Genomic DNA, 15,160 nt, shown 5'->3' with positions numbered 1-15,160 from the left:
TACCCACTAACTACTCCTGGCCCAAAGAGGTCACAAGGCCTTCCTTACCCCTTTCCCGAGCGGATCATAAGATAAGCAATGACACAACAGTCAGAGGCCACGATTCCTTCTCCCACCCGCCCCCTCCCCACGCCCACTTCTTGCCTATACTTTACTATTTCGTGAGGCTCAGTGACCCTGACTGCTAATGCTACAGGCTCAAACAATGAAGCCCGTCCTTGTCCTCGTGGCTGCCCTTGGATCATACCTCAGAGTCGGTTTACTCAACTCACGTTCTCAGTGTGGTGCTTGACTGTGTGGAAAGTGCCAAAGCAAGAGCCTCTACTCACATCTAGGTATTTGGGTCAATGGAATTTGAAAAATCCACAATGACAGGCTGCTCATTAGAGTCATCAGGATAGTTTCAGAGATAGTATGTAAACTTCCTTCTGCACCCAAAGATACAATGTTCTGACCTGATAGCATCTCCCCAAAAGCCTCTTAAATATAGTGAAGAACAACAGAGACAAAGACTTTTGGGGGGGGGTCTCTACGCACAATGGATCTCCACTGCTCTGAATGGGAGCTTGTCTCTAACAGCAAGCCACCTTTATAATGCCCAAATAATCCTCGGTGCAGGTCAAGAACTCCACACCGTATTGATTACATCTCTACGGAGGAAGGACCCTGCAGCATCGTTCGCATCCACCCTAACAGGGATGGCTTTTAAGTATCTGTGACACTAAGAATTTCATTCCTATAAGTGCCAGGACTAGAAAGCCAATGACCAGTCAGGCCTGTCAGCTGTTGCCTGAAGCAACAAGGACACGATGGGAACTCATCGTTGTGGAATGTCATCTGCCAGCTGCGTTCACACATTTTCACCACCTGAATAGCTGATTCTCCTGACTGCCACATGGCTCATTTCAGCACACACGGTTTTGAAATGAATATTTGATCAGGTAGGGCAGAAAGAGATTTGGACTTATCTGAGGTGTCACCATAATGCACTTTTAAGTAATTCTAACTATCAGGAGCAAGGTGTCCTAGGATTTATACTAGGATATTTGGGAAATGGGCCTGTGATCCTAATGAAGGCAGATTAAATGAGAGAAGACACTTAGCACTGTGTTGGGCATCTTGCTGTTTATAAATGAATATTGCTTCTGGATAGCGGTCCCTTCTGTCTATTGGCAACAGTCCAACAAAGGTCTCATAGAGCCTGACTGACCTACTGTGAGACTCAGGTCTCTTGCTGACAGGGAAACCTGAAAAGTCACCTCCCTTTCCAATGTCTAGTTTTATCAAAACTGAATGCCATCACGATGCAAACTTGAGGAGAATAAAGCGAGCTGGTGCATTCAGACTGCTTCTTTCTGGCAGCAGCCCCTGGACTTGTGGGTTCATGACTTCCAGTAGTTCAGAAAAATTTTGCAGCCCTTCATATATTTCTTTTTCCCTTGTAAACATTCTTTGCTCCCACATTTGTAAGGGCTGCACGGCATAGTTGGCTACTGAAACCAGCAATCCCTGGGATGTGGCTGCTCAGTTTTGTTTCACTCTCTTTGAAAGGCTTAGTTCTTTCAACTTGCTGGGTCTGCAGCCTTCAACAGCTGGTTTTCTTGATTTCTGAGACAGGGTATCTTAGTTACTGTTCTATTTCTGTAAGGAGACACCATGACCAAGGTAACATAAAATAAAGCATTTAATTGGGGGTCTGATTCAGTTTCAGGGGGTGAGTTCACGCCCATTATGGTGGGAAAAATTGCAGGAGCTGGCAGGCAGGCACAGTGCTGGAGCAGTCACTAAGATCTTATATCTTGTTCAAAAGTTGGAGGCAGAGAACAGTGGGACTGGGCCTGGCCTAGGCTTTTGAGAAGACAAAGCCTGCCCCCAGTGACGCATTTCTTCTAACAAGGCCAAACCTCCTAACTCTTCCCAAAATAGTTCCTCCAATAGGGGCCAAGTATTCAAACACATGAAGCAATGTGGACAAGACTGGCCTGGAACTGACCATCCTACCTCAGCCTCCCCAATCACAGGCAGGTGCCACCAGGCCAGGTTCAATGAAATATCTCTGGTAATAGTTTTGAATGACAAAATATCACTTTGGTTATTTTTCAAAATTTGTCTACTTTCTTCAAACAAAAAATTTTATTATAAATATGACACAAAGACCCTCTACCTGAGCTTACATTTAATAGTGAAATGTTAGCCCTTCTCCCTAGGACTGAAACAACCATGCTCAAAAGCACAATTTTTGTTCAATGGTGTCATGATAATCTATGCAAGTGTGACAAGGACAAACAGAAACAACATGAAGAAATAAAGTCAACTTTCCACAGTGAAAACTACAAAAATTCTAGTGGGATTTTAAAATTTTAGGTTTCTAGATACAAGTTAAATATAAAAATGTCGTTTTTGTTATATACAATGAAGACCTTAAAATAAAATATGCTAATATATTAGCATCAGAAACATTAATAGTAACTCTTACTAATGATATGTTAGTAAAGTTCCGAATGAAACTCACCAGGTAACAGGAAAGATGGAAGAAGATCCAAACAAGAGGCAGCTATGGGAGTCTCTGCATTTTAAAACATGATTCCTCTCAGAGACACAGGACACGGGCTCAAGTGGCTCCTCCTGTCTTGGCCTCGTAAGTTGCTGTGACTATAGCATGCCTTAAGACGGCAACTCTCCAAAATGTAAGGTACCCACACAGTGAAACCTCAATCAAATGTCATCAGATTTTCAAGTTGACTATTAAATGTGTCTCTTTTTGTGTGAAAAACATATATAGTAGTGATTTTCAATCAGTTTTTGTCAGAAACCCTTTGTGCTAGTCCACAACCCCAAAGAAGCTTCATATATACACCTTATACCAGTCAATACTTAAAATACTTACATAATTTAAAATTTTAAGGTTAATAAAATCTTTACATTATAATAATCTTTGTTTTATGATAGTCATTTTTATGTAGCCTGGGCTGACTGTGAGCTCACAATCTTCCAGCCTCAGCCTCCTGATGCCTAGGGCCAGGGACGTGTGCCACCATACCTGGCTAAACCCATATGGATTAAAACAAACAGCCTTTGGTTGAACCATGTCCAGAAGATCTGGGTGTACTCATGTCTGTGATAGAAAGGACGGAGCACTAACGCCATCCTGAGAGTTGATCTGATGCTGACAACCTCAGCTTCAGCACAGGAGCTAAAACCACACTTACTAATTACCACCCCTATTTTAATTCTTCCGTCCCATTTTGCACCAGGAAGAAGCGTATAAAAGCATACTCTAGAACAGCAAGGCACTGATCATTTGCAAAGTATTCTTTCCTCATCACTGATGTCGTTTACTATATGACATGTGAAATTAGTCACTAATATTATTATGCACCTAACCAGAAATCCCCTTAAGTATTGGAGTCCTGTAGGGAGAATGTGAGGTCCAAGGTTCTCAATTTTCAAATTTTCAGTGGGAAATTATTATTGGGAAAGAAGTATCATTTTCTTCAAGATGAAAGAAGCATTGTATATATTACAAAAGAAAAAGAAAGAAATGAAAGAAAGAACGAACCACTTGGCAAGTCAGAATGCAACTCTAATAATGACATCATTACTATAGCTGTTTTCTGCCCGTGCACTCAAGTTCATTCATTCCTGCAGCAACTAGTGACACACAGAGCACCTACAAGAATTCAAAACAATGCTTAAGTACACGTGTGAAGTTACTACAATTATGCAAAGCTCCGGAAAGGCAAAGCAATGACCTGTGCATTAGAGTCAGTATTGACTGAGATTACTGTACATTAGAGTTCACACTGACTGAGTGGGCCACTCCTGTTAGTGGAAATATTCCACTGTTGGTCTGATTCACTAGCTTATGTGATTGGCATATGTGCACTGTAGCTACATATAAATCATACTGTATTTTCTTTTTTCTTTCTTTTTTTTTTTTTTGGTTTTTCGAGACAGGGTCTCTCTGTGTAGCCTTGGCTGTCCTGGACTCACTTTGTAGACCAGGCTGGCCTCGAACTCACAGTGATCTGCCTGCCTCTGCCTCCCAAGTGCTGGGATTAAAGGCGTGCGCCACCACCGCCCAGCTTCATACTGTATTTTAAAAGTGTCTTCAAAGGTAACCCCAATGCAACTCAAATTTCAAAGCTGAAATGGACTGGCAACGGCATAGCTCAATCCTTGTTTTGTTTGACACTGGGCCAAGCTACGTTGTCCAGGCTGCCCTCATACTCATGGGTTCAAGCAATCCTGCTTCAGGCTCACAGGTAGCATGCGGACAGGCAAACCTAGGAATGGAAATGCGTTAATTCTGGAAGCTAGCCATACTTTTTTCTTGCTACCACAGAATTAGTCTTTCCTCCGGAGCAAACATTTTCATTTTGATTACTTATTCTAGCCTTTTCTGTGGCCATTCCCAGCGCATGCAGTGGGATACCAGGAGTCCAGGGTCCACACTGCTGTCTGGTGAGGTTACAGCTGGCACTTTGGTTGCCAGAGGGCTTGCCTGCTTTGGGGGGGGGGGGCTTTTGTTTGTTTCTAGGTGTACAGGTGGCACCAGGAAGCACAAGCCTCTCAGACTCTTGGTCACAATTTAAAACAATGAAGCTAACAATTTAACACTCATGTCACTAAGACAAATGAAATTGCCAGTTCAAACTTAAACAGTTTCCTTGTCCCTATGCCACCACTGCCTCAGGCTACAGGAACATTCCAGCCTTGTATTTTTCTTATGGTCAAATTTGGGTTTATATTTTCTTTGTTTGACCTGTTCTCTAACACTTACTTTAAAATTTTATACAGATGGTAAATGATCAGACAGTGAGAGCTGATTTAATGCCCATACTTTATTATCTGCCATTTAAACTGCTCGTCTTAATAACGAAGTTTGGCACTCTCCTCCTCTGAAGAGCAGTTCACAGCCCCAGCTCAGCCTTCTTTTAATTTCGCCCTGCTCCTTAATCCTCTTAGTTTTCCAACACAAGCTTTGAAGGCCCAAGGGACAAGCCCAGAGTTTTCGTCACTTTATAATCATAAACAATGTCTGGAGACTGTGTGACCTGAAAGCCTTATCATTTATTTAAAGAACTACTTTTGCATTTCTAAAGAATATTATGTATTTTTATATGAGGGAACTACCTTAGGAAATAACTTGAATTCACCTCTTACAAGGAGGGAGAATTCCAAATTCTGCATGGAATTCTCATTTTCCACCTGGGAGTTCAGAGAACTTATTGGGGGGGGTCTCAGTAAAACTTAGGGACCGTGAACGTAAATACCAGTTTCTCCCCATTAGTTGTAGCTTTATGAGCGCTGCCTCACAGAGCCGCACCAGGCCGACTGAGCCTAGCTTCTCCTCAGCACCTGTGCCGGTTCCAGACTGTGCCGGCTAAGAAGGCCTAGCTCTGAACTTGAACGGCAACTGGAGATCAAGTTACAAGTTCTGTTCCTCTATGAGCAGATCCGGAACATCAGCCCTTTAATCTCAGTCCTTCAAATTATTTGTTGATAAGTATTGGATCTCTACAGCAAAATGCAAACCAGGACACAGTCAGGGTGACCCAAGTCTTTAGAGCTCTTCAATTCCACTGTGCAAAAGCAAGAAAGGAAGACACCACACTGCCCTAAAAGTAGGATGACAAACCAAGTAACAAACACACAGCCGGGAAACAAGCTGCAGAGGTGGTACATGGCTGTCCCCAGCACTGGGAAGACTGACGCGGGGAAAAGGGAATTGGGAAGCCAAGGTAAGATGAGGGAGCAGCAATTGCCCTTCTGTTTCCTCTTTGGAAGTCCTTTACTTCAGTTAAAATGCAGGCATGTAGTATCAGTATAAAATTTTTCTCATACTATAAACAATGAGAAAAGTTCTTAGGTATTTAAAGTGGTAAGAATTTATAGAGAAAATGTGGGAAAAATTAACCTAGTGCTTTGTCCAAAAGTATTATTTATGATTCAAGAACTCCATTTTATAAATTATTTGGGTATGTGTAAAAGTGAACAATCAACTCAAAGCCTCTTCATCTTAAGACCAGAACATCTCACAATCAAAAATAATGTCTACTTATCAAAGACCTGATGAGAAACCAAATTGCGTATATTTGCAGAGATAGGACATAAAGACTCAGCTTTTCCTGTGCTTAAAGCCACTGAAGTTAGCAGTGTGTGCAGGTGCGTGCATGTGTGTGTCCCACATGCATCCCGACATGAAGAAGTGGGGAGGCAGTAACTATTAGGTAGACTGTGAAAGAAACTCGTGTTAGAAAAATGAAGTAATGCACAGGTTCTGTCTTTTGGTTTCAACAGAATCATGCCACACTAACACAGACATAGCTAAAATAAAAACTGCACATACAGGTTTTCAAATTTTCCACCTTTATTATCTCATTTTGTATGGATGGCTGTTTTGCCTGCATGTACGTCTATGCAGCATGTGTGTGTAGTGTCCAGAGAGGCCCGAAGAAAACACTAGATCCCCTGGGACAATTTCAACAAACTTATTACCTTAAGCAAATATAATAATTTTTTTTAAGGTAATAAGCCTTTCCAGGAAGAACCACAAACACTTAGTCTCATTGTATTAAACACTGGAGGACTAGCAGTCCTGTTAACAACAGTGATCTCATTACAGTAGATGGAGGCTGGGTACAGAATATTACCCATACAATCACAGTGACGTGCAGCACTGACTCTTCATCAAAGGGGACCCAAAACATGTGAGGTGGCGGAGAAGAATGACCCACACAAGTCCAACTGCTCACAGCTGAGGCGTCTTTGTTCAGCGTTAGAGAGGTGTACATACATTCACTGGCCTGGCTGGTTCATAAAGAAAATATAGATTTCAGGAGGGGAAATGCAGATAACTGAGCTTAACCACCAAAAAAAAAAAAAAAAAAAAAAAAAAAAAAAAAAAAAAAACCCATTCTCTGCCCAAAAGGTTGGCAACTTCAGAGGTTCAAGGCCACAAAACAACAACCCAAACTCTGAGGCTTTGATAAGGGCTATGAGCAGATCAAGTGTGAACACCTACCACTCTACTACCCAAAAATCAACTAAGATTATGTTTCTGATAAAAAACAAAAACCTAATACAACTGAACTTTTCCATACTCATGACACAACCTAGAGCTAAAATGGTTCTACAATCAAAATAATATGTATTATTACCTCAGATTAGCCTATCAAATATGCCTAACACAGGGCAACAACTTTGTCAGCATGCATTACTAATACCTAATTACTTGACAGCAAAATTACTAATATTATAGATTTTAAGAATGTATTATAGGCTGAATTAATATTTCAACACTGTAAACCATAATTTCAGACCAGCACTCTTTGATTGGCCAACCAAGACTACCCAAATGTTTGTTCCTTGCTGATCTCAAAAATCTCATTTGCTGCAGAGACGCCAGGACAGAGCTCATCCAATACCCTGTCTGTAGCATGCAACAACCATAGATGTTAACGTAGAGCAGAAAAACAAGAATGAGCTTTCTAATCAAAGACCTTATATTAGAGCAGTAGTGCAGGCCTGTAATCCCAGCACATGGGAGGCAAAGGCAGGCAGATGTCTGTGAGTTCGAGGCCAGCCTGGTCTACAGAGTGAGTCCAGGACAGCCAAGAGTACACAGAAAACCCCTGTCTCAAATAACAAAAAAATAAAACACAACCAACCAACCAACAAACAAAGAGACCCTACATTAAAGTTAAGGTGTAGGTCTGGATATAGACAGCCTCATACCATCTGAAGTACATTCAATTTACCAAAATAGACAAAGCCCCTGCATGTTGGGATGGAGTCAGGCAATAGCTTTGTAATGTTTTCCGTTCTCTTTCATATTTTAAGCCTCAATCAAATCAGCCATTTGTGGGGATTTTGAAACCAGCATAGATTAATTAACCTCTGTTCTAACTGTTCGACTCTGGAGTTGCTGATGAACACGCCTGTGACAGTTGGGACACAGCCCTCCGGTGAGATCTTCAGACCCTCCCATGTGCAGCAATGCTGGGCAGCACCAGGCTCCCTTTCTTCATGCATCGTAGACACGCGAGAGCACATTATCACAAACAATGACTGCCCAGGCTCTGCTGAGAACATCTCTATAATACAAACGAAGCAACCGTTGCCAGAAAGTTACTAATGTTCCAGAAATTACTGTGGCTCCTTCACAGGCTGATTGCAAGGAAGTTGGTAGCTGTGCTGGACACAGCAGGCTGGCGCACTTCTAGCTTCATGCTTCCCTTGGCGTGCAGCTATGCTAAGATACAGCATTTAGACCCACTCTGCTGCCACAGGCCAGGCACTCTGATACTCCACAGGTTGAGTAAATTGAATCCATATATTGTATTTACGCTCTCTGTCAAGGTTGCTGCTTGACATTTCAAGTGATCAAAGGCAAACAGTCATCAACCCTGTAGCCTTCAATACTAAGTTCATTACATTTAATCAGGGGCCAGTTCCACCTCCCCACTCACAAACACTAAGAACGCTTGAATGCCCTTCAGTTTTGAGGAACAAATGGAGGCACACTGCTGTCTAAAGACAGAAAACCCCAAACAAGAGCACAAAAGAGCAAAGCAATTACAGGGTCCCCTATAATGTGTAAGAAAATATAGTTTAAAAGTAGAGAAATGCTCTGTAAACATCCTACCTGAGGCAGCATCAATCACTGTGGAAACTCCCCTTCGATCAGAGACTGGACGGGATGACCCTGGCATGCTGACTGGGTCAGAGCGCACCGGCTGGATTCTGCAATGCAATTTAATTTAGTTCACATATGTTACTGGCATGGCAACTGTCACTTCCTACAACAGACCTTAAATCAGGAATGCTGGACTAGCTCAATCCATTAAAGAACCACACACTCTAAAACCAGACACAGAAGGAGCTACGGCCCCTAACTCCTACCGGAAAGCATGGCGTTCCTACCTTGCCAGCCACACTCTAAGCTGTTCTTGTTAGCTTGTACTGTTAGTAAATTCAGAAAGAAGTTGAAAAGTTAAAACTGAAGTGAAAAAAATGAATAGAATTGGAGAAGCGAAATACTTTACAGTGAAAATATTGGCTTTTCCAAAGCAAACTTATGAACAGCTCTGACACTCTTCAATTTTAATGATAATTCAGCAACTTGTACATGAGTGAGTGAGTGAGTGAGTGAGTGAGTGTAGAGTAGAGAGAGAGAGGGAGAGAGAGAGGGAGAGAGAGGGGGGAAGAGAGGGGGAGAGAGAGAAAGAGAGGGGGGGGGTTGATGGATTGTTATGTAGTCCTGGCTGTCCTGGAACTCTATGTAGACCAGGCTGCCCTCAAACTCATTGAGATTCTTCTGACTCTGCACCTCCCCACAAGTGTTGGGAATAAAGCTGTCCAAAACCACATCCAGACATAATTTTAAAGATTTAAGACACTGTCATGCCATCATTACTGACTATTTATTTACTAGGATTAGACAGAATAACAAATCTGAGTATGCTGCAGGTCAGCCAGGGCAGTATTTCCCATAAGACTATCAGTTCAGATGATCAACTTGAACCCAGCACACTAGTTTATTACACACAATATCAAGGGGCTCAAGAAGGATAATGTATAAATGCTGAGTCTCCAGGTGCTTTAAAGCAAACACTATTAAGGTACCAAGGCCCAGGCAAGGGAGAGGAACGATCCACGCCTGCACTTCTGGTCACTCCACAGCAAGGCTTTACTCCACATTAACAGTGTGCATAGTGTTTAATTTAGGAAGAACAGGAATGTAAAATATGAGCTGTGTTTGCAGAAAACCAGAATTCAGAATGAGATGTCACAGGTAAAGAAAAGTACAGGACAGGAAGATCGGAGAGGATGGAGCCATTGACACACAGCGTATCTGACAGTGGCCAATAGGAACAGACTGCATAGTGACACGGCTATCAGAGTTTGTGAGGGTTGGCAATATAGTGTTCACAGAGCAACAAAGTCACCACTCAACAACTTCTCACTAAGCAATACACTACTGCACACATCAGTCAGGCTTCTCTTGGAGGTGAGGTAGGATCCACTCAGCTGTGCACACCAGGCTCAGCTTGAACTCAGAAAGCTACTGCCGTCATGCTGGAATAAAAGGAAACTGTACCTTTAGAATTAGAGGTAACTGGGAAAACACACGCAGCACTACACCTGTCTAACGGTATGGCACAAAGGACAGTGTAATGTACAGAAAGAATGAATTAGGATTACAAAAAAAAAAAAAAAGTTACTTCTAAATTTTAAAGAAAACTAAGGCTAATGCCCTGCCATATGGCCAGCAAGGCCAGAAGGACTGAAAGCCTAAATGGTTTCTACAGTGCCCAAAAGGGGACAGAGTCTCAAAATTTCCAGATATAGTCTGGGATAGAAATGGCAGAACTCCATAAACCCCAACATTCCTTACTCAGGAGGCTCACTCAGGACGATAGTCATGAGCTAAAACCATCCTGACTACACAGTGAATTTCAGGACACCCTGGGCTATGAAATCACATCCAGTCTTTGAACAAGCAAACTAGCAAGCAAGCAAGTAAACAAACAAAATAGAAACCCTGCAGCCTTAGCTGCAGATCTGAGCAGCCAGCGAAGGCGATGAGAGAGAGTTCCTGTTCAGATAGCTAAGTGCTCAACGCCCTGGAGACCATCACAAGGAATCTCAGGAGGGCAAGTGGCATCACATATGTCCTGGCCGCTCCATGCATAGCTCCCAGCGCCAAACCAAGTGCCTGGCATGAACATAACCACTATGTACTGCACGTAAAGAATGAAAAAAGTCATGCTACCTAAATAAAGAGATGTCTGCTTCTTTAAAAATATAATCAGTTCTGAAAGCCTATTCTAGCCTACCAAGCATTCTGTTTTTGTTTTGTTTGAGACGGGGTCTCAATTACATAGTCGTGGCTTGTGTGGAACTCATGTCTTCCATCACACCCAGCTTGGTTTTGTTATTTCATTAAAAAACACAAACAAAAACTTTTATTGCTATTGACAAGACTAAAAGCATTTTTTGTCAAGTGATTAGAATATAATCTCCCATAATTTTATTTTAAAAGATATACAATAGGAAAGTCAGAACACTTTTTTAAACCAAATCTACAATATATATTTTAAAATACAGCATAGGGTGTTCTTATGGCCTTAAACGCACACACCATGGGTCTTGGTTTCATGAATGCTGGGATTAAAGATGAATGCAACCACACTAAGTCAGAGTTAACTGATTGTTATTGTTCCTGAAGGAGGGACACACTGGACTCTTATGAGGTAACCTACTAGCACTCAGCCATCCCAGTCCTACAAACCTACACAGGGTTTCTCTGTGTAGCCTTGGCTGTCCTGGACTCACTTTGTAGACCAGGCTGGCCTCGAACTCACAGAGGTCCGCCTGCCTCTGCCTCCCAATTCTAGAACTGTTTTAAACTAGAAAATAAGTAAAACGGAGAGTCTATTACACTATACGAGCCCTTCGGTATCTACTAGTGTCTCTTAGAGAAACATAGTGACTGCTATGCCAATACTAGGCTCCAAAATTTAAAATTAACTAAATTATACCATAACATGAATAAAAATGAAAAGCATACCTTTTAGACATGTATAGGATTCTGACAAGTAAGGAGTATGGAGTGATACCAGCAAAACCCAGGCCACAAGCTACAAATGAATTGTACTAACACCTAATCGTGTGCAATGCAAGATAATAAAGGCACAGGTAAAGAGCAGAACAGCAATGCCAACTTCAGAAAGCTGAGGACAGGTACATTCACAATGTATGAAAAAAGAAGCCTAAACTGGGATGGCTTTTTAAAGTGCTCCATTTCAGATGTAAAATACCTGTTGCATGTGATCAGATCCTGAGCAATGACAATAAATGACATGCAACATATGGAGTCAGCAACAGGATACTTTCTCAAAAGGAGAATGTAAATTCTGCATAGGAAACTCATGTCTAAGGAAGACTTGAATCCTGTCTTGCAAGTAACTTCCTGGTTCCCCACTCCTACCTGAGACTGTTGAGATCTAGATCATCTGTATCAAAGTCCAAGAGTGGCTGTGGTGTGTCACTCGGTCCATGAGATTGTAACACAGAAGAACTGGATGATATAACTGTGGTCTGGCCTGAGGGGTGGATGGTTTTGAACTGGAACTGTGGACCCATCCACAGGCGTCTGTGGGGTCCAGTGTGTGTCACAATTTCCACCTGAAAAACAGACAGAGTCATGGTTTCAATGTATTATGGCCTCCTGAGATACTGTCATAATCCCTGCATCTCTTCTTTTAACAGCCACTTTCCATCTGGGTGAAGTAAAGATGGCCGGAGCACTAGGAGAGAAACACAACCACAATGACCCTTGCCTGCAACATGCTGTGGTGGTTTACAGCACCCACTGTTCTTGAGGACTTCAATTTAGTCCCCACACCCACAACGGGTGGTTACCTTATCCTGGCTTATAACTTCAGTTCTAGGGGACACAGCACATCTTCCTGAACCCTCAGGGCAGCAATACTTAAGTATTTAAGGCCCCATACACATATACACAAATTTAAAATAAAATCCTAAAAAATCCAAATTGTTCCCACAAGAGCCACAGTGTAACAAAAACCCCAATACAAGGGATGAGAGGCCAGTAGACCACTGCTACTGACCTAGGATGTGCCCAGATATGGAAGACACCAAGCACTTCAGACACAAGACCTAGAGATCTGAGCCTGATCTGAACTGAAAGTCTCCAAATTAGTAACATTGTCTAAAAGTTATTCCTGTTTGACCAATAAAAAGCCAACACACCCAGGCAGGGCAAATGGGATATGTGCGGCTAAGGGTCACAGGCTTTTGGGACAAAGAGGATCTTGGGAAGGGAATCAGTCCAAACCAGAGAGGATCTTGAGGAGAAGGAAAGGAGGAAAAAAGAAAAGAGGTGGTCATCATGGGTTAGGTGGAACGAGAAGCACATGGCTGGCGTGAATGGAGGATTTGTCCCAAATTAGGAACATTAGCAAGTATTTCGGATTATGGATTGGAAGTAGCTCAATAGAAATTACTAGAAGCAAGGAGATATGGGAAGTAGTTTAGGGGATTAATATCTGCCCTGCCCCAGGTGAACCAAGGCTATTTTAAAATATAAAAGGTGTCTTGAGTTTTTATTGATTGATAATGGGTTAGAAAATACCATCATAAAAATAATTAGCCTAATAATAAATATTTATTAGGCCCTAATTATAAATTAACCACAACACTCCTTCCCAAGGACTAGAATTCATGGAACTAGAATTTCCAATCCAAGCTTCCAAAAGACAGAGGCAGACCAGCTCTGACACCTGCGAGGCACACAAATGAAGGGTGCCAGAGCAGCACACATGCCTTGGTGGTAAGCCACAGCTCTCTAATTGGTCTAAGACCAGCTTAACATGAGGAAAATCATTCCTGGTACTGGAAACCTAACCAATTATCTGGGGCGAATCTGGTCATAGACCTTTGAAGAGAACCTACAGCCTCTACTTTACTAAGCCAGCATGATCCCTAACTGCATCCTCAGTGTTTACCCTTATACCCACAGGTAAGGTAGTTCTTACCCTCACCAAGGGGACGTCTCTCTGTAACAGATGGAGATCATTGGAGAAGAGTGTAACCTAAAGATGCAGAGTTATAGAGCTCAGTTCCAGCCAACAGATCTATAACATATTCCTGCATCCAAGGCTCAGGATGGAAGTTGCTTAGAATGTTAGATTCTAAAAGCCAGAGGGACAGGAAGTTTGGTGTGAGTTTATGTCTCCTAGAAAGGTCCAACAAGGTATACCCACGAAGCCTCACCAACACGGCTGCCTAAGCATAACCTAAGCACTGATGTCAGCAGTAGACATGCTAATGTGGACGGTGGTCCTCACAAAGCCTCAACCCTGATGTAGCACTAACGAGTGCTGAGGGGAAGAAATAGTCTTTTCCAAGAAAGGGGATGCAAATGGCTCTCTAAGATCAAATAGCCAGCCCTGAAGACATCCAAGAAACACTATACAGATCAAGCAGGTGCTCTTTATATACTTAGAAATAAATACACAGCAACAACACCAACAACATGATTAAAGAGAAAGAGACCAGGAATTTTAAAGAAAATGGGAAGTGGGAGAGTTGTACATAGGAGAGTTTGAAAGGAGGAAAGAAATGGAGGAAATTATGTACTTACAGTATAATCTCAAGAAAGAGTTAACCCAGAATTGTAGAAATATATACATACCCACAAGATACACACCACATCCTGTATCTAAAACACAAACATGCAATGAAAGGGAAGGCACCTGTAGAGCTGGGGGCTGACCACCTTTGTGAATTCAACGAAGTCAGTATTTAGCACAATGTGGTCATGCTGTGAAAGCAACTAAAAGCAATTATTTCAAGCTCTTGAAAAAGATGGAGCTGTTCTTGGCTCTCCAGAGCCAAAAGAGCGACCCAAATAACTTCACAGATGAAGCTGGTTTCCTTGTATAATGCAGTAGTGTATTTATGTTGCTTTCAAATTTTCTCACATCTACTTTTTAAATAGCCTTTAAGATCTATTTTTATTTATGTGTGTATATCTGTGTGAGGACATGTCACAGGTACACAGGTGACTAGGGAGGGCAAATGATAGCCCAGTTACAGGTAGAAGTGAGGCACCCGGTGTGGAGCTGGCGACTCGGGTCCTCTGGAAGAGAGTCAGAGCTCTTGATCACTGAGCTGTCTCCAGCCCTCACATCTATTTTTAAATAAAGGAGCTATTATGTTTTCTTTCGTGCAACTGACACTTGATCAAAATGTTTTCTCGATGGTCGTAAACACTGACACAGGATTTTCCACACAGTAAAACAGTAGTTCAACAGTTGTATAAGCATCGTGCTCTGTGGAAGGGGCACTGCCAGGAGTATACTTAACAGTGTGAGAAAGAAGCAAATAGAAGACAGGAGGGATCTGAAAATGACTCTGCAAAACCATCCTTCTGAATAACAGCTAATGCAAATCTTCAGCAAAACTCAACTTATACTACTCCCAGACTTGACATTGCTGTATTTACATATCGCTAGGAAAAGGTTTTGTGAAGTGGCTTCCCACGTGCCTTGAGTTCTTGTCCTGATTTTTTTTATATTTAATTATGTTTCTCAGATTGCAATGATTGAGTCTGAACAAAACACAA

The 15,160-nt window shown here is 42.0% G+C and overlaps 1 protein-coding gene across 8 annotated transcripts in view; it reads right to left on the bottom strand.

Annotated features, from left to right (window-relative positions):
* Positions 1-15,160, bottom strand: part of Bcas3 (BCAS3 microtubule associated cell migration factor) — a 464,077-nt gene that overhangs the window by 248,883 nt on the left and 200,034 nt on the right. For all 8 annotated transcript variants that reach the window (XM_051158189.1, XM_051158193.1, XM_051158191.1 and 5 more), the window contains 2 exons: positions 11,999-12,195; positions 8,651-8,748 (listed from right to left, as the gene is read on the bottom strand). In XM_051158189.1, coding sequence (XP_051014146.1) covers positions 8,651-8,748; positions 11,999-12,195 — 295 coding nt within the window. The remainder of the gene's footprint in view (positions 1-8,650; positions 8,749-11,998; positions 12,196-15,160) is intronic.

Source organism: Acomys russatus, chromosome 16 (genome assembly GCF_903995435.1).
Source record: "Acomys russatus chromosome 16, mAcoRus1.1, whole genome shotgun sequence".
Classification (NCBI taxonomy): domain Eukaryota; kingdom Metazoa; phylum Chordata; class Mammalia; order Rodentia; family Muridae; genus Acomys; species Acomys russatus.
Note: the sequence above shows the minus strand (reverse complement) of the source record. Positions and strands in the feature narration are given on the sequence as shown.